This window comes from Copidosoma floridanum, unplaced genomic scaffold (assembly GCF_036245765.1).
Source record: "Copidosoma floridanum isolate Cflo_tuat_1 unplaced genomic scaffold, Cflo_Japanese_pri ptg000013l, whole genome shotgun sequence".
Taxonomy (NCBI): domain Eukaryota; kingdom Metazoa; phylum Arthropoda; class Insecta; order Hymenoptera; family Encyrtidae; genus Copidosoma; species Copidosoma floridanum.
This window is the reverse complement of record NW_028321890.1, coordinates 34,140,664-34,160,628: the sequence shown is the minus strand read 5'-3', so window position 1 is coordinate 34,160,628 and position 19,965 is coordinate 34,140,664. Positions and strand designations below refer to the sequence as shown.

Here is a 19,965-nt window from a genome sequence, read left to right as displayed (position 1 = left end):
GTATACATCGACGCAATCGTACGGTTCAAGTGTCGAGCAATATATACCATTAAAACAAGATACAAAAAATCTTGATAGCCATGAGTTTGTGGATGAAAAGTGATAACCAAGCACATGCAACGTCCGAGTTTGGCTTCGAAGGGGAAAACAGAGCGGAACTTTTGCATTCAACGTGGCAAAGGACAAAGCTATCTTACCGGCGAGTTTGAAGCGAATTTCTCTTCTTCCGTAAGGCGAGCCGGTCCCCAAAGTAAGCCAATAGACCAACCAACTCCAGAGAGAGGGAATTTATTTATTCAAGCACGAGACAAGTAGTGCGGAAAGCCTCGGTTCAAAAGCTTGCGAGTAGGACCACTTTTATACATGTATTAGCTGTATACGCACGGACTCGGTTTTCGTCTCCTCAAAAACCACTGGTACACCTACTCGGCAGTTTTTTTTTGTTTTTTTTTCATCCCATACACCTGTACTGTGTATCTCTGTACCGTTACACAATGTAGTCGAAAAATCGTAATCGGCTTGCACAACATATACACGTGTATCAGACGAGCTTGCATCTGTTACATCGGTACAAGACACGTGTTACGTACACATCGGCAATAACTAATATACATATACGTGCTCATCCCTGCACCTATAATATACACCCGACGATTCATCGCTCGAGGTGTATTACGCGAACGGGTATAGGTAAGCCGATAGTATAGCTCTGGTGTACAACGGTAGCTCGTCGTCTTTACCGACCCCGTATATATTATATTGCCCGTCTTACAGCGGCGAACTAAACGCCCGGAGGGTCTCCTTACGTAATAGCTGTAAGAGCAGATGAAAATTAAGGGGGTTCGGTTTCAGCAAGGAGAGCTTATTCCCGTGCATCATATCACCACGCGGGTACCCACTTGTGTGTACATTATATCTTCCACTTGTCTCCCCTACAGACGATGATGATACACCCGAGGATTATTTATTATTCATTCCACGGCAATCACTGCGACCGTGTAATACTTGGCTGTCTTTTTCATACACATACTGCAGCTTACGTATATACAATTGTACATGTATAGGAGGGCGGTAGGTATGCCCGGTTACATTGTATTACGTGAAGCAATTCGCGCTATGGCTCCTACTGGATGAGTAAGGGTTGTTGTTATCTCACCGCGTATATGTATAATGGATATTATATATATACGTAGGCGGAGGAGAGGGACGCTCGGGACCGTCGTGTTGTTGCACGTAATGCACTCTATATATCAGCGGGTGCGAAATTGCACTTCACATCCCCGACACACCGGGGAGGCGGTCGCTCGCAACCCGGTTGGCTCTATTATTTATGTAAGGACGTTTAAAGCTTTTGTCGTGTCGACTATATACGAGCTTGAGTGCCATTGCAGGTGTATCACGTGTATATTGGTACCTAATGTAAATTATACAGTTGCGGTGGTGTATGTTAATTTACTGATCGATGGTGCGCCCTAAAGGTGTTCACGTATATGGCTTATTCCATGGCGCATGTGATTATTTACAGATGTAACCGAAGCTGCCAACGGTTAATTGCACCCATTGTTTCTTTTTGAGAGTTTTGTAAGTACACGACTGTCCCGGGTATATTGGGTACATAAATATATTCAGCTGCCGGATAGGGTATCTCCACCAGCTTGCATCGTTTTAAGGGTTTCCTCGGTTAAATTACAGTTGTGGAAATTAAATTTATGCTCTCTCTCTCTCTCTCTCTCTCGTATGAAAATATATTTATGTAAATTCGGTATAATAATAGTAACGATTCAAAGTGAACGCTATTATCTCATCCAAAAGAAAAACGTCACCGCTAATCGCTGTTTCGTCCGGTAAGTACAGCCGTGAGTGAAGCTGAATCAACTTTATTGGCACTGAAAAAAAATAAATAAAAAAATATTAAATGGAGTCATGGCTTGTCTCGCAACTTTTCTCCATCTCAACAACAAAAATTTAATAAGTTTGTCAACAAACAGTCGTGCATAAGTACAAACACTGATTACAGCAAAACAAAGCCCTGGAGCTCCGCGGTAGTTTAAATTACGGAGCCACAACGACGAAAAAGCTCATCTCTGTGCCCGCTTCTCCTACCGTGTACCTATGTTCTGTGTATACATATTTAATGCTCGTTACATCCGTCAAAGCGGCAAATAAACCGTTAGTGTCCCAAAGGGTGTAAAACAAAAATACCCAACTTGACCGAAACGATTCTCTGCCATTATCTGCAGCCTCGCTTTGTCAACTCTCTGGTGTGCGTGTAAGCACAGTTTTTTCTCTCTCTCTCTGTACTTCGTACAATTGCGCCATTGTACGCAGTAGTTTCATGGAATCGCATCAAGAGATACGGAGTTGGGTACTTCCTCTCCCGTTTACTTATCATCCTATGCACACGGTCTCCGCTGCGAATCGCGCGATCGAGTACCGATTTTTTTTTTTTTTTAAACTTTGTTGGTAAACAGGGACTAAAGTGGTGGTAGGTAGTAAAATCCCATATCTTTTTACTCGCTATACATCCAAACTAGACCATACTTCTTCCTCTACTACTACGGAACACGTTAAATAAAGCCTTTGGTGGAGCAACCTCGGGTTGATAAGCTTTCCCCTGCTCGATTACGTCATCGCCGTTGAACGTCACGATGGACCGGTCCATTGGAAACAATAGAGACACGACTGGCGACAGCCCAACGTGGCCCCGTACAATGTCCCGCCGTAATCATCCCAGTCCTGCAGTGTGTAGTTGGGCATGCATATATATATATATATATAACCGGATCGGAGGGCAGACGGAGAAAAGCGATTATGCCAGCAGCGCGGCGTTATCCCCCGCCTTGGCAAGGACGACAAAAGAGCCGTGCGTTCAAGTCTCCGATGAAACGTGCAAGGGCATCACAATGGACGTTTGCGCGATGATTGAGTCGAGGGCCGTGACTCGCTGACTTTTCCCAAAACTCGACCTATATATAAATATATTATGTATATATATATACGCATGCGTTTTGAGTCTTATTACAATTCAACAATCAATCAATTGTCGTGACCATCAAGTACTAATGGCCGCTCGTTTGCTTTGGGGTGTTTCAGGTGATGGAGGCGACGCCGTCGGGGATGGCGAGCCGATTGTCAGCGGCGGTGCCGAGGACTCGTCCAGATATGGCCAGCTCTACCTCTACAAAGTGAGTAATATCGTTCAAAGAGAACATCCTCTCTACGTTTTATCCATCCTTTTGTACATCGAGAGTCCGAAGAGTGCAACTTTATATAATAGGACCAGTCGAGGGTTGGAGTATATTATCACTGTGCTCCTGGCTGTGAATAATAAATTTCGTCCAAGCTTTCTATGAGCGTGTCGATTAGCCGATGCACAAAAAGATTCTTCCCCCTCTCGCTTTGGAAAATCGGGATGCAGGAAAAAATTGAAAGATTTCAAGAACCCCTTTTTCGTACGGAGTAGCAAAAAAGGAAGGCCAATTACAATTTTCAATATGCAGGCCAGCTCCGCGCGTTTTCTTGGGATGAAGGGTTCGCGTTCTCTTTGGTGTCCATGGACATGTATATGCGTACAGACACGCGCGTGGAGAAAAAAAGGACCTTGCCGCGACTTTCCCACCCTCTTCGTTCTGTATTTATAGACGAGCCAATGTAGGACAGTACTGCAATTCCGCAATCACCATCATTCCCTTCTCCCCCACCCCTCCCTGTACTACCCTACTCCACGATAATCACCTGACTTTGGCATTAGCGCTTCATTGATGCGCTCCTCGAGACCCGGGCTCTTTGCGAGCGAATTGAAAATTACTCACCCTTGGCCGCGTCATTTTCTTTGAGCCGCTGATTTTCTTCTTTCACGCCTCTCTGATGCGCCACCTTTCGCGCGACCCGCTAGATTGCTTGCATTGGATTTTCCTCGCTCTTTGCGTGGGTGGGACTTTCTTCGCGTCTCCATTCGCGGACCAAATTGGATCGCTGACGGTGCAAAGCTCTCACAATCTATTTATCCTGTTATTGTACCTTCGACTTCGAATGATGTCGTTACACATTTACGCGGTTTTTTTTCAAAATAAAATTAGAAATTTCAATTAAAAGCACGACATTGTTTACATCGCAAAGCGGAATACAATATGTAGCCAATAAGAGGGGAATACGACAAATTGGGTGCACGAGATCGAGGTGTGGCGATCGGAAGCGATCACTTGATGCCCAAGAATATACGGAGGAGTCAAGGTCGCCGGGAGATAGAGAGAAATCGAACGACAATTGGGTGCTTCTTTTTTTAACGAAGGGCCCTCTTTCACTGTCCCACTGATTTTTCCCTCATCCGCTCGTGATCGTGAACATATAATTTCCATCCCACCAACTCGGTCTGGAGATGGAAGGGCGACATGTGGCGCAGGGGGTTGATTTTTTTACAGCTGATTAGTATCGCACGCGGATGAACGATTTCGTTCGGAGGAGAACTCGCGAAATTGACCTTTCACGTCAAGGACGCTCATATATACCCGCGTGTTTCCTTTTTCTCTCCCCCCCTTTTTTTTCGGTAAAATTCGCCTCGATAATTCCACTTTCCTCTCCCCCTCCCCCTATAACCCCCACGTCGTATTCCTCGTGCGATTAGATGCCAAATCGTCCGAATGTAGGTGGAATTGCACAGCGGTGCGAGAAAATTACTCCGATGCCCTGGATACCGGATAAGGCGCGCGTGTCTCGATTTTCCGAAAATTCGTGTACGTGTACCGCGTGAATTTTGCAAAAGAATGTTTCGAAGCTGAAAACCATCGAGACTTTACGGAAAAAAAAAAAGATTCACAGTGATTGCCCTCCTCAGATGGCGTCTGACCATACGTTGAGTGGATCTACTTAAAATTGGGACGTCGTTTGTTTTAAAGCGCAAAAACCATTTTTAAAATGTTTATCTTTTGGATTGATTTTTAAGCACCGTAGTTTCAAACGAAACAAAGTAATGGCAGAACTTTTTGAATCGACCGTCATGGTGAAGTTGTCATCATTTTTTGTTTAGAAAAATGTTTCCTGCATAAGTTATATAAAAATAAAATAGTACGATGTGTAGTTAGAGTGGTAAAGTGTAAAGTATTATTTGATTTACTATTTTTTGGCACACCTCGAATTAAAATAAAACTCTTACTCTCGCGTGTAGAGGGTGCAAAAGTATAGGCCAAAAAAGTACATGTATAACCTTATCGATCCGAGCACTTTGCACATCAGCATATTTTTTTGAAAATAAATGAAAAAAAAAAAAACGAAATACAAGAGCTCGTACACTGATAAACGAAGCATTCCACTTCTCACCCTCCCTACCCATACGAAAATGGATCGTGACTCGTGACGGATCTCACACCCCCTCGCTCGGATGAAAAAAAAATTGCCTACCAACGCGTTTTGCTCGCACACGAGATGCCCCTTTTGTCGACGTCTCATCTCTCTTTTTCCCCCTCGCTACAGCGAGTTTGGCATTTATTTTCATCTTCGTCGAGCCGAAACAGCGAGACCTTCGCATTAGCCTGCATCTTCCTCATTTTTTTTTTTTTTTCTCCAACTGATCAACGAAGATTGTTTATTTATTTTACAAAGTTATACAAGAGGCAACGAGGACGAGAGATCGGATGGCACAGTGAGGTACCGATAGTGGGGGAGGCCGATGTCTATAATCGCGCGGCTACAAGAGCGGCTCTCAAACCCTCGACCTCGTTTCTTTTTGTCCGCGTGGCTTCATCTTTTTTCCCTCATCGCGCAACGTCGCAGTTTTAATTGTCCCGAGATTTTTAAAAAGAACTCAAATTATCCTTTTGTTTGCCCCCACCCGTAGCCTCATTGGCGCGCGGATTTTTTTTAATTGTCTCCGTTGCACTGGAGGATCCCGCTCTCTTTGCGTCGCCTTTGAATTCAAAAGTGACGAGCGAACGTTTTCTCAACTCCCTTTTCTTGTTTCGTTGATAAAACAGTCGAGCGCATGCATACATGACATGGAAATTCTTTTAACATCAATCGTCCTTTGGAGCTAATGGCATATTGAAATCCTTGAAATCTCGTGGATGCGTTTTTTTGCTATTCAACAGTATCACCGTCTCATTCAAGTATTCACCGACTAACACCGCTACCGCCGTCACGTGTGTACCATGTGAGCCGAAAAAGCTCGCGCGCGCCAATTGACTTCTCGTGTATGGTCCTAATTGGCCGTAATTAGCACGGACGAGTAGTCCGGCGCTAACTCTGTACACGCGCCGGGGGGGCCGAGCATCAGCTGCGCAGCTTTAATTTGGAAAATCCGGCAGCGCGAAATTACCATACCTCGTACCTACTTACGCGGCCTTTGGAAATTAGCATTCCGGAGATAGAGAGAGAGAGAGAGAGAACAGTGTCGAGGAACTTTCTGAAGTAATAGCAAGAAAGAGGGGGTCAAAGGAGAGGAGAAGGCCTCGGGGCGCAATTTTCTGGCCAGGAGCAGCAGCGGGAACTTGGCACGCAGACACGTGAAAAGCCGCGTTCGCTATTTCCCAAATTTTATTTTTTAGTTATGCACCCACTGGAATCTCTTCATTGTCGCCTTAATCATAAAACTCTGGTGATAATTGACTAAATTCTAATGTCCAACTTAACTGACATGGGATTTTAAGACATCATTTTTTTCAATTGTTCCAACAATTTTTAATACGCTGAAAGATTATTATATTCAACGAAATTTTGGAAGATAATTCTACAGTTTTGTGTATTTTCTACGATTAATTTCGAATTGTGGAATCATCTTCAAAAACACTTTGGCCTAAAAAAAAGAAATTAGTTTATAGATCTGACTTTACTCAACATGATTTGATGATTATTAGGTGGATAAAAAATCGTTCTAACCGTTTAAAAAAATATATTTATCTCAAAATCTTTAAAAATCCCGTATTAATTAAATAAGAAATCGAAATCAAGTTAATTTAACTTTTGAATTCATCACCACAGGATTAATGACTGAAAAAAATAAAATTTTGGAAATCAAAAACAACACCCTAATACGTATACAGAGGATTAGGTACTACACGCACATACGTGAGTGCTGATGCTGCTCTTAAAGCACGATGAGCTAATTTAATTTGTCCGTGCGGACTTATTGTGTTATTCGGAGCGGAGTTTGGCAGCTGCCTTTTCGCGAAAGGGGCTTTTAACTTTGGGTACGCTATTACTCGCTGCTGTACTATGGATGTTGCTATGTGGACCAATTAAGCGAGTATGTAGCATATATGCGTATGATGTTTGATTGTGCTGTTCGCGTTTGTACGATGACAATCGCAGTGTTGCAAGTTACAATACATGGGTACAAAGGCAAATAAATTATTTTTCAAACGATATGAATAATAGTCTCTAAAGATCCAAAGTTTTTTTTTATGTATTTTCTTATCCTCTCGAAAAAGAAAAAAAAAAAAAAAAAGTCAAAGAGGAAAAAAAAACCAGCCGAAAACGTAAAAGATGAAAGTTTACACTACAGTAAATTTGAGTGCATCGTGTGAGAATCATTTGATCGATGTTCTCGCATCCATAATAGGTTTTCCACTCGGTGCATCGGGAACCAGTGTTTATCTTGTTTATACAGCACAATATAAATATATTGGAAATCCATTATTACAATATTAATTCTTTCAACAAAATAATATGAGTAGTTACAAAAAACACGTGAAAAAAATTTAATGGAGAGCAGATTATTTCTGGAAGTACGAGAAGAATGACAATGCGAAATAATTCAGTGGAAACAGCGAAGCTAATGAAAATATTTTCTTAATTTCGGCGTACTTCTGTGTGATTTCACGAGGAATTTCATTATACTTGCTTCAACTGTAGAGCGGCAAAAAAGTTGTTTCGCCAGGAATCTCGAGAACTGTTAATTGCGTTTATTTTCTTATACAAGTTTTAGCACGACTATGAAGAGAAAACGAGTCAATGAAAAAAAAAAAAAAAAATTGTTTTTTCTTTTCGACTAATGAAGAGGAGAGATGCTACAGCGCAGCTCCCAATAAAGTTAACTTTATGCTTATTACACGCATACATATATAACCGCGCATTTATTTTTAATGTAATTTTGTTATGTAGTATGAAGAAAGCGTGCAATTTATAAATTTAAACAACAATCGTCGAAGCAAATTGTCACAACACCTCTTTTCCCTTTCCGTACTAATTACACAAGATAATCAGTTTCTACTCCATTGTTAAATAATCAAATCGTGCTCATTAGTTATTAAGTTTTAATTAACCAGCCAACTCCCAACCATCAAAGCATCTCTAAAAATTCGCGCGCTTTCACCAAGGACCTCCCAAGGGTGCCATTTCTCTCTTATCTTTTTCCCTTTTTTTTCTCTCTCTCTCTAAATCATCAGACAGCTAAAACTGACGGTATAAAATGAAAAAGTCCCCAGTGGCCGGACGCCCAAGGAGGATACAGAAAATACGCCAAGCATTTCAATTTGCAAGGACTTTCCTCCAAAAGTTATCCAGCCCAGAGTCGCTCCGGCTGACGTATCACCCGCAAAGCGAGCAAATTTAACCCCAACCCCCTCGAGCCCGCGATTTATCAATCACCCGCGCGCTGCAGCCATGCGTTTCGTGTATCCATGTGTACACGCTCCCCGTCACTTTTTCTCACGAGGGGCCGGACGTCGAATAAGCTTAATGGAAATTTCGGTTCGACTCTTCCAACATCGCACACATACATACCCAGACGACCTTCGCTCCATTTCGTTCCTTCTGATGCTCCCCGTCGTCGTTTGCTCGTTTACGTAATGCTCGCGCGGAGCTTATGAGTTATGTCTCTGTTTCCCCCTCACCCCACATCTCCTTCTCTCTCTCTCTCTCTCTCTGAGGACACATCTGTGGAAATTGGGTTAGTTGAATGTACACGCCGGTTGTTTATTTTCATCTGCATCGGCTTACTTGGGATATTATTTATATATACGGTGATGGGTGTACTTTATTCGCCGACGATGTTCGTTCGACTTGACAAAACATTTACTTCCATCGAGTCATCGATGAGTGTATTTATATCCATGGTATGTGTCCAAGGACATCAAATACTTATTTTTCGCGTTTGATGAAACATTGTTCTTTAATATCTGTTTTCGCAACGACGCGGCTGTACGTTTTTATAGCTCAAATTTTCATGCGGGACCCAAAAAAAACGGGGGTGGGAGGTATAAGTATAAGTAATAAGCTTTGCGTATAGCGTGTGTGCAGTGAAATATATGTGCATTATGGCGCAATAAAGAGGAAAAATCTGAAAGGACAAAAAGTCGAGGAGGAGCTTCGAGTAGTCGAGGTCCGTGTATGGTCAGCCGTATGTCAGCTCCGCGCGGACGAGATATTTCAGGCTTTCGCAGCGTTGGCTTTTTATATCATCCCTCGAGATTGCGATGAATATTAGTAAAGAGGATGTAGCTTTATTCGTCCTTCGCCATATTATGTGGTACTATTGTTTTTCTCCACGATCGGGTAATATAACCCCGATGAATAGCGGCTCGAGTAGGCGTCAGTTGGATTTCCATTGGAAATGTTTTCTATGAATTTTCTTCTTTTTTTTTTTTTCAATGGATTCATTAAATATCTCCCTGTAATATATAGACGGTCTGGTACTTTGTGCGCCTGTAAATATGTACCCATATGATATTCGGTAACAGAGCAAAGAAAAATCATCAAACTCGGGCACATCTGGAGAAAAATGGACGATAAGTATAGCGAGCAGCATCCATACGTACAGCTTTGTATTTTCACCCTAATAACTTTATTAAAATCGATCGGGCTTCGGGCCGAGGAAAGGAGAAGGAGCTGGTCTACTGTAAAAAAAAAAAAAGAAAAAATCCTCTTCTCGGTTTTCTTTCACGAACCGGGGGATCAGCTCGTAATCGAAAAAGCGTCGGTCGCAGAGTAGTTCTACAATTACGTGGACGGGGCGCTCCTCTTCGGGCGCAAAAAAGCAGAGGAGGTTTTTTAATATTCCTCCTTTTTTTTTTTTTTTTTCTCCCGAGAAAGGTCCACTTTGCTGCCTTATTTGACAAAGGCGAAAAAAAAAATCCTGGCTCCGTAGCAAAGTAACAGCAGATCGTGTACTTGGAATTAAAAAGCACGCTGCCTTCGCGTTAAGGAGACCTGCATGAAATTTAAATGCGCGAGCGGGTGCTTATACGTAATAAAACAACGAAGGATAAAAGCTGAGTGCAAAAAGAGTTTGGAGGAAAGAAAAAAGGGAGATTGGCAAGGAAGGTGGGGCGAATGAATTAGTATATTATTTTCTCGTTACTACTCTTTTTTTCCTCCATCCACCCTCGCTGTGGCATGCAATTAGGAGCAAAAGACACGGCAGTTGGTGGATCTTGGAATGTGTTTTGTCCTTATACCTATACCGCTTGACACTTGTAAGGGCGCGAGTCTTGGCGTAAAACTTTTTTAAGGGGATCGGTCCTACTTTGCACAAGAAAAATTGGGACGGCGAAGATGAAAACTTCCCCCCCCCCCCCTTCACTGACTGATGTACAATTTATGCGCGAACTTTTTCGACGTCACTGCTACTTATACCTGTGTATAATAAGTAGTCATGGTTTTTTGTCCCAACTTCATGCGATGAACACCAAACTCTTCTTTTTATGTATCATATAATACACTTATATACAGGTACATGGAAAATAATTGAATAAACTGAGCTTCAGTTACCACACGTAGACAATCATTGTTTAACATTTTTTTTAATCAACTATTATTCGAGAAAATGTTATCTGCTGGGGTGAATTGAGTATACGTTGGCATTAAACCCACAGGGTCAAACTTGCTATTATAGCTCAGATTTTAATGATAATAATCAATCGAGTGGGAAAAGTAGCATTGAAAGCAACCATATATACATACATATATATATACCTATAATATAATAGTAGCAACGTTTGAAGAGGATTTATAGCCTGCAGGAATGGTGAGAGAGGGTAAGGGAGGGGGATAGATCTAGCGTGAAATAATCTAAAAAAAAAAAAGCAACAGCGTAAATTCGTAAGGGGTAACGTGATGCAAATGAGCAATGAAATATCGTGGTATCTGTGGTTACTCGCAGGAGGAGTTCGACGACAGACCGAGGGCCGCGACTCTGCTCAAGAGCCTGTCGGACTACAGCAACACGATACCCGCGCCCACGGATCCGGACGCGAAGCCGGGCACCCCGAGCGCCGGCAAACCTGGTGGCGCTCGCATGGGCACCCTCATCGGCGTCTACCTGCCCTGCATCCAGAACATCTTTGGCGTCATCTTATTCATTCGGCTCACGTGGGTCGTTGGCACTGCGGGGGCCGTTCAGGGCTTCCTCATCGTGTTCTGCTGCTGCTGCGTCGTTAGTACATCTCCATTTGCACTCTTGGAAATCCATTTTTTTTTTTTTTTTTTTTTTTTTTTCTTCAATGAAATAACTGTACAAGAGATTAACTTGTGTGGAAATTCAAACGAGTTTCGTGGGGCCACTCTGTGCGTTTCAAGTGGCCTCATTTGCCGCAGTTTATAATTAAAAACTTTATTTGAGTCTGAAGTTGTTTTTTTTTTGTTTTTTTTTTTTTTTTTTTTCAAAGTATCTCTCCCAACGCGTAGTCGGTCATCAGAGTTGATGTGTGTATAATTAACGGGGTACTTGCACCTGGGTAAAAGTTTCTCGTGGGCATTGCATGGAAAAAAAAAAAAAAAAAAAGAAAAAAAAAAATTCTATTGTATTTATACCCGGCATTGCATCCACAGACGATGCTGACAGCAATAAGCATGAGCGCGATAGCGACAAACGGCGTCGTGCCGGCCGGTGGCTCGTACTTCATGATATCGCGAAGTTTGGGCCCCGAGTTTGGCGGGGCCGTCGGTATGCTGTTCTACACGGGCACGACCCTCGCCGCGGCCATGTACATCATCGGCGCCGTCGAGATCGTCCTGGTGCGTATGACAACCACGTAAATTGCCACAAACACCCTTGGTTTTGCTGACGCTTTTCACCCGTAGACGTACATGGCGCCGACCCTCAGCATATTCGGCGACTTTACCAAGGACGCGAGCATCATGTACAACAATTTTCGGGTGTACGGCACGTGTCTGCTGATTGTCATGGGGACGATAGTCTTCATCGGCGTCAAGTTTGTCAACAAGTTCGCCACCGTGGCCCTGGCGTGCGTCATTTGTTCCATCATCGCCGTGTACGTCGGTCTGTTTTGCAACTTTTACGGCAACGACAAGCTCAAGTGAGTCCCTTTCCTTGCATCACTGACCCATACAATGCATATATTATGTACCTGCACTCCATTGTAAATGAAAACCGTGTGCACGTGTAGGATGTGCATCCTGGGCAAGCGGTTGCTCAAGGACATAAACGTGCAGGCTCATTGCTACAAGTACTCGGCCTTCCTGAACAAGACCTTCTGCACGAACGAGCGAGGCAACCAGTGCGACCCGTACTACTTGACGAGCGACGTGAGCATCAGGACCGGCATCCGCGGGCTCTACAGCGGGGTGTTCTTTGGTGAGCCAAATCCACCCTGCGAACAATTTTTACCCGAGTATACGTTTGCTTTTACGTGGTTGTATGTGGGTTACGCGTCGTTCATCTCGCTTGCAGAGAACCTGATGGGCAGTTTCCAAGAGACGGGCCAGTACATCGCCTACGGGGACAACCCGAGGGACATTGACTTTATGGGCGGCAGCTCGTACAATCAGATCCAGGTAGATCTGACGACCACCTTTACCATCCTCATCGGCATCTTCTTTCCCTCGGTGACAGGTGAGGTGGAACAAACAACAAATGGGTGTTTACCGTCACGTTACGGGTCCGTCGTTGCTTGCAGGTATAATGGCCGGCTCCAATAGATCCGGGGATTTGGCCGACGCCCAAAAGTCCATCCCGATAGGTACGATCTGCGCCATCCTGACGACCTCGACGGTCTACCTGTCGTGCGTGCTCCTGTTCGCCGGTACAGTGGACAATCTTCTGTTGAGAGATAAGTTTGGCCAGAGCATCGGCGGCCGGCTGGTCGTCGCTAATATAGCCTGGCCCAACGAGTGGGTCATCCTGGTGGGCTCGTTCCTCTCGACCCTCGGGGCGGGCCTGCAATCCCTCACCGGGGCACCCAGGCTGCTCCAGGCCATCGCCAAGGACCAGATCATACCTTTCCTCGCGCCCTTCGCCAAGAGCTCGAGTCGGGGCGAGCCGACCCGCGCCCTCATCCTCACCGTCGCCATCTGCCAGTGCGGCATCCTCCTCGGCAACGTCGATTACCTAGCGCCCCTACTCTCCATGTTTTTCCTCATGTGTTACGGCTTCGTCAATCTAGCCTGCGCCGTTCAGACCCTCCTGCGCACCCCCAACTGGAGGCCCCGTTTCAAGTATTACCACTGGACCCTGTCCTTCCTCGGGCTGTCGCTCTGCATCGCCGTCATGTTCATGACCAGCTGGTACTACGCCCTACTGGCCATGGGCATGGCCGGCTGTATCTACAAGTACATCGAGTACCGGGGCGCGGAGAAGGAGTGGGGCGACGGTATCAGGGGTCTGGCCCTATCGGCTGCCCGTTACTCCCTCCTGCGGCTCGAGGAGGGCCAGCCGCACACAAAGAACTGGCGGCCCCAGATTCTCATCCTGTCGAAGCTCACCGAGGATCTCGTGCCCAAGTACCGCAAGCTCTTTGCCTTCGTGAGCCAACTGAAGGCCGGCAAGGGTCTGACCATCACCGTGGCCTGCATCGCCGGGGACTACTCGAGGCGCTCGGGTGACGCGAGCGCCGCGAAACAAGCCATCAGACGGACCATGGAGGAGGAAAAGGTCAAGGGTTTCGTGGACGTGCTCGTCACCCGTAACGTCATAGACGGGCTGAGCTCGCTCGTCCAGATGACCGGCCTCGGCGGGATGAAGCCCAATTGCGTGATCCTCGGCTGGCCGTACAGCTGGCGCCAGCCCGAGAGCGAGCGCACCTGGCGCGTTTTCCTGCAAACCATGCGCAGCGTCACCGCGGCCAAGATGGCCCTCATCGTCCCAAAGGGTATCAACTTCTTCCCCGACTCGAGCGAGAAGGTCGTCGGGGACATACACGTATGGTGGATCGTGCACGACGGTGGCCTCCTCATGCTTCTGCCCTTCCTCCTCAAGCAGCACCGCACCTGGAAGAACTGCAAGATGAAGATCTTCACGGTGGCCCAGATGGAGGACAACTCCATTCAGATGAAGAAGGACTTGAAAAAGTTCCTCTACGACCTTAGAATCGAGGCCGAGGTCGAAGTCGTCGAGATGGTCGGTCACCATTTTTTTTTTTTTTTTTTTTCACCTAGACTTACTCGAACACTTGTCTCGATTATCGTTTTCCGCTTTTTGCAGATGGACTCGGACATTTCCGCTTACACGTACGAGAGGACGTTGCTCATGGAGCAGAGGAACCAGATGCTACGGGAGATGCAACTCAATAAGAAGGAATCCCTCGGCATCGTAAGTCGTTTCAACTTAACAGATTCTCGTTTTTATTGTTATCACATCAAGTTGTACAATAATAATAATAATAATCTATATACAATGTTTTTAATGCGGGGCTCGAAATAACTGTTTCAAATGGTTTCACGCGATAAACGAGCTTCTTTTTTTTTAGTATACTAACTCACGTGAATCTGTTTGAAACTGGAATTTCGACGAGCCTTATACTTTTATTTGATGGTACAGCTATAAAAGAAAAAAAAAACATGTCAACTAGAAATAAGTGATGTGTTGATTGATGTCTGTGATAAAAGTGATTATAAAAAACTGATCGGAAAATTAATATCTGTTTTTTTTGCGCTGTTGTTTGTCGCGGATGCGTCCCCTCGTACTCTTCGATACGCCCACTGTCTATGTTGCGCCACAGTCGGCGGCCGACTTCAACGAGGTACTATAGACGAGGATTATTTGCCTCCGGTTTGTCAGAATAAAAAACCTTATACATACAGCTGAAAAGGCTCCGGCCTCTCTCTATCTCCTCAAATCCACACTGCCATCTTTTAGTGTCTCCATTATCAATATACATGTACATATGTGTCTCGTTTATCTCTCATAATACACCATGTTTTTTGTTACATATATACATACTATCGACAACCCGATCGAGTTTCACCCTTTGTTATTTTGCCCTTAGGGCAGCTGTTCGCATATTCGACAACGACCAATTCAGTTTTTTATGTTACACATGTATTTTTACGCAATCATCAACATATAGACACTCGATATAATATATCATTCGATCATTTAGATGCCATTTTATTGTTATACAAATAAATAAGTGTTTTTAAAATTGTTTTGAATGATCTTCGACATGGATTTTTCATCATCGTTGCACGTTTCGTGAAGAAGTTGCCGATGGTTTATGGGACTGATTCGAATGCATCGCAACTTTTTCGCTCCATCCGTTATGATTTTGTTTCCGTATACATGTAATACCTACAATAATTATACATCTTACCGTTAGATTGTACCATCACCCGCAGAGCAAACACTCATCATAAAGAAAAAAAATCGGCATTGTTTACACATCATTACACAAAAAGCCTGAAAAATCCCATTACACATTTTTTCTTGTTTATAGCGCTCCATTATTTTCAGCTTGGATGATGGCACTTTTATGTTTAATGGCTTTAATTTACTAGATCACAATTCATACATGAATATATTTTGTTTGGCGTTCACATATATACGGCCGCTTTCACTAGTCTTGTACGCAGCCAGTATTCCCATAATGTCATCGCTATTTTCCCTTGAAATTGAACGTTGATATTGTAAAGTGCTTATTATACGTGTATCATATATGTCAGCGTTCAATTGCAATAAAAAAAAAAAAAAAAAAAATCTATTTCTACAGACCGGTTGATTATTTAAAAAAGCTTGCAAAATACGTACAAAGTGTTTGATCGAATGTTTCCCCTTTTCCCTTCTTTCCCCCGATACTCCAAACAGGTCCAGGCGATCGTCGACCACCACCACCAGAACGTGGAGGTAAAGCAGACGAAGGTCCGATTCCAGGAGCCGACCACTCAGCCAAACCCTGCCGAGCAACCACCCGACAAGCCAACATCGGAGGAGAAAGATAAGTCCGACGACGACGGTAAGGACACGCCCAAGGGATCGCCCAAGCCGAGCAAGGAGGCTCCCACCGAGAAGGAGGCTCTTGCCGAGAAGGAAGCTGGTGGCGACAACCAGGAGAACGTGGAGGACAGCAAGGAAGAGGAGGCGGCCTCCGAGGAGAGCCCAGGGCCCCGCACACCGTAAGTGTTTTTTTTTTTTTTTTTTCAAGCTAACTTTTCGTGGATTGTGCAAAATGTTTGTTTTCCCCCGATTTTACAGGGGAGAGGACAACGTCAGGCGAATGCACACGGCAGTCAAACTCAACGAGGTTATCGTCAACAAGAGCCACGAGGCTCAACTGGTCATTCTCAATCTGCCCGGACCGCCCAAGGACACAAACATCGAGCGCGAATCAAACTGTATCCTTTTAATCAACGCTGACTCCATACCGATCACCAACGATTTTTTCGACAAGCTCCTTAACTCGATTTCTTTAGACATGGAGTTCTTGGAGGTGCTCACAGAAGGTCTCGAGCGAGTGCTGATTGTGCGGGGCGGTGGCCGGGAGGTCATCACCATGTACTCGTGAAGAGGCTCGGCCGAGCTCAAAGCCATCGTCGTTACACCATCGTCATCATCGGCTCTCGTACACAATACATGCCACATCATTTACATCACTGCACCAGCTCCAACGACAACAACACTAGTAACAACTATTGCTATAGTCATCATCATCGTTATTACTTGTACCGCTAATACTTTGCGTCGTTACTTGTTGCTCAGAGCGCCGTGTTTTATTGAAATAATATCGTGTACGTGTTGCGCGCGCTCGTTTAAGACACCTGAGTAACATGTGAGGCCAAGGATCGGGATTGCGTGCGTTATAAGGATGTGTCGATGGAGGGTCAGCGACGGAAAAAAAAAAAAAAAAAATAGAAAGAAAGAAAAGAAATCAAGCCAAACTCACGTGCCAAAGTTTCGCTCATGGGATTGAAAAAAAAAAAAAAAAAAAAAAAAAAATGTAAATGATTAAGTGTACGTGTGTGGTGATAGAAGCGCAAGCGGTTAGTGTGATGATGGTGAGCTGGTATACGGTCGTTCGTGCCTTTGAGATCAGACGACGACGAATACGGAGGCTTATTCGATGTTCATAATTTTTTCCACTTGTCAGATTCACTGCAAAATACGAGCGTGTTACATTAGTGGGTTCTATAAGTTTCTTGGATACAGATTGGAGATAATAATCTGGCAAGGCTTGTACCGAGAAATTTATATGGACATGGAACATTGCAATGAAATCACGAATCTTAGCTCATCACCCTTTCTAGTATATACATGAAAATTTACTCACTCTTATGCGCGACTAGAGCCAAAAATCTGTGTATGTCTGTCTTTGTTTCGAGGATTAAGGATTAGATAGCAATGACAAGTAAACTAGTAAAAAAATTAAATAAATAAATAAAAAAGTAAAGGAAAAGTATCTTGTGTACTTACAGGTACAGTAGTTACGTATCGAATTTCGCAAATTTGCAGGCAAAGATAAACAAATGCATTGTCGTAGAAGAAAATAATATATATTACGTGACATCCTGGATATCAATCAAAACGAAGGAGTATATAATACGTACATGTCTATCGCGGATTTGCACTATCGAGGACCTATTATCGATATGAAAAAAAAAGCGTGGGACGGATGAAAAAGCGAAAAAAGTACGACAACCGAGAAATTACAAACGAAAGCTGGTCCGAGGCTAAGGTCGAAGCATCTAAGAAAACCACTGCCACGATACTTTCTAAATGCTTCGCGTTTAACCAAAGACGCGAGGAGATGGTCACTTTTCTACGTGCATTATCGACGTTGATTGAAAAAATCACATTAGAATAACGTTAATTCTAATTGCTTCGTAGAACATGTGAACTATTATGTAGGATTTAGCTTAGACTTTACACGTATAGGTTTTTTGCGAAAATAATCTACCGACAGTTGCGCTACGAGTCGCGCGCATTTTCTTTTATCAACTCTCGTGATCCACAGATATAGAAATAAACGATGAAAATACAAAAAAAAATGAAATTATTAAACATTAAGAAAAAAAAAAAAAAAAAAAAAAGGACATCAAAAGGATATTGTTCTCTGAATTCCTTGGAATGGATATATTTCTGGAGAGTGCTCCACTTCATCTTTATAGGAATAATAATGACTGGGTTTCACTTTGCTTCAAAGTGAGTCTAATCAATAAATACATAATATAATATAATAGTAATAGTTAAAATTCTAAAACAAGACTCTTAAAGTGACGCTCTAGTTTCATTTCGAGAAATTTAGAGACTATACAAGAAAAAGTGTTAAAAAATTTTTTGAAGGCCTACGCATGTTGTTATTTGTTGTTGTTTTACCTATTTTACAAGAGAATTTTAATTAAAAGCACATAAACGGGTTTTCATGAAAGATCTCACTCGTTCGGCGATTACGAAGTGCCCAATACTCGTTGTTGAAGTGCTGATGTTATAGCGATAAAATTATCGTCATCTCCCGGCACACATAATAGACTTCTCAGCCTTACGAACATCGTGGAATGATGACGCAGTATATTAATTATTAGATTATAACAATTGAGAAACAACATAATAATATTAATAGTACTTATAAATAGCGATCAAGTACAATTAAATCATTGAATAAGTGTCGTGTGCATGTTTTCATTTTTAAAAAAATTCAACGTATTAAAAAAAAAAAGGGATGCGGAGAAAAATCATAAAAAATATATTATCGAACGATATAAATGAATCATCGCGTCGTTCTCTATTACTACATTGATAGTGCATCGTATTATTATTATTATCATTTTATACGTAATACGTATACATACCATTATGATTATATATATAGTCTCTCTTTTGCTGAGATGCATGTTAATATACATATACATGATATACTTAAATAGTAAAATTGCGAAAAAGATAAAAATAACGCGCGAGTCTTTTTAACAAGGGGATGTTTACCTTCAAGTATGATACAACACAGTAATTTGTCGAGAGAAAAATATGATACAGTTTAGTAGGTATTAAAGTTTCAATGTACTTATAGTCATATAAAAATATACGTATGTATAACTAACATCCAACTACTTAATTGGTGTCTGTGAAACAAAGTTTATCTCACATTACAAAGTAACAAAGTAAAATAATAAAACACATACTATGACTACGTACGTGATAACAATATTGTATGAGGTACCGCACCGAGAGTTACGGGCCTATTTTTTTATTACGTTTTCCCTTTGTAGGACAAATATATGTTTCGGCCGTATAATACTTCACGGTGCTATTGAAACGTGTGTTTTATATAAGTAATTTTGATTAAATATAATTAGTAAATTAGAGTCAATGTATTTTTAATTATTTAACGTATTCGTAATAGTAAAATTGTAAAAATTTTACGATAAAATTATTTTTTAATTATTTTTGTATGTATTAAATTTTATTGGTAGTTAACTGCAAGGTGAATCAAGTATTGGATAGATAAATCAAAGTAAATGAATAATAATATTAATAAGTGTCGATAAAAATTAACATTTTTATTTTCCTATTTGCATTTTTCAATCAATTTTCAATAATTGTTTCTAATACAGTTGAATATCAAATAAGTAGCTTAAAATAATGTGTCTAATTAGTGCTCTGAAATTCCTAAAGTTCTCTATTAGAATAAAATAAATAAAAATAAAATCTACTCGATGAATAAGGAAAAAAAAAGGACCGAAAAAATAACAAGGCCAGCTCGATCAGTAGAGATGACGTGTTTGAAAAAAATGGAGTGAAATTAAAGCAATACAAACTTTACGTATAAACAAAAATAATACGTATAGATATAAAGATATGCTATTAGG

The 19,965-nt window shown here is 42.4% G+C and overlaps 1 protein-coding gene across 3 annotated transcripts in view; it reads left to right on the top strand.

The window, feature by feature from the left end:
* Positions 1 to 18,189, top strand: part of kcc (solute carrier family 12 member kcc) — a 123,200-nt gene extending 105,011 nt beyond the window's left edge. For all 3 annotated transcript variants that reach the window (XM_089591734.1, XM_089591735.1, XM_089591736.1), the window contains 12 exons: positions 3,094 to 3,185; positions 11,093 to 11,365; positions 11,761 to 11,946; positions 12,013 to 12,248; positions 12,339 to 12,526; positions 12,623 to 12,784; positions 12,849 to 14,287; positions 14,372 to 14,479; positions 14,889 to 14,909; positions 15,971 to 16,278; positions 16,358 to 16,497; positions 16,576 to 18,189. In XM_089591734.1, coding sequence (XP_089447860.1) covers positions 3,094 to 3,185; positions 11,093 to 11,365; positions 11,761 to 11,946; positions 12,013 to 12,248; positions 12,339 to 12,526; positions 12,623 to 12,784; positions 12,849 to 14,287; positions 14,372 to 14,479; positions 14,889 to 14,909; positions 15,971 to 16,278; positions 16,358 to 16,497; positions 16,576 to 16,667 — 3,245 coding nt within the window. In that variant the 3' untranslated portion in view covers positions 16,668 to 18,189. The remainder of the gene's footprint in view (positions 1 to 3,093; positions 3,186 to 11,092; positions 11,366 to 11,760; positions 11,947 to 12,012; positions 12,249 to 12,338; positions 12,527 to 12,622; positions 12,785 to 12,848; positions 14,288 to 14,371; positions 14,480 to 14,888; positions 14,910 to 15,970; positions 16,279 to 16,357; positions 16,498 to 16,575) is intronic.
* The last annotated feature ends 1,776 nt before the right edge of the window (positions 18,190 to 19,965 follow it).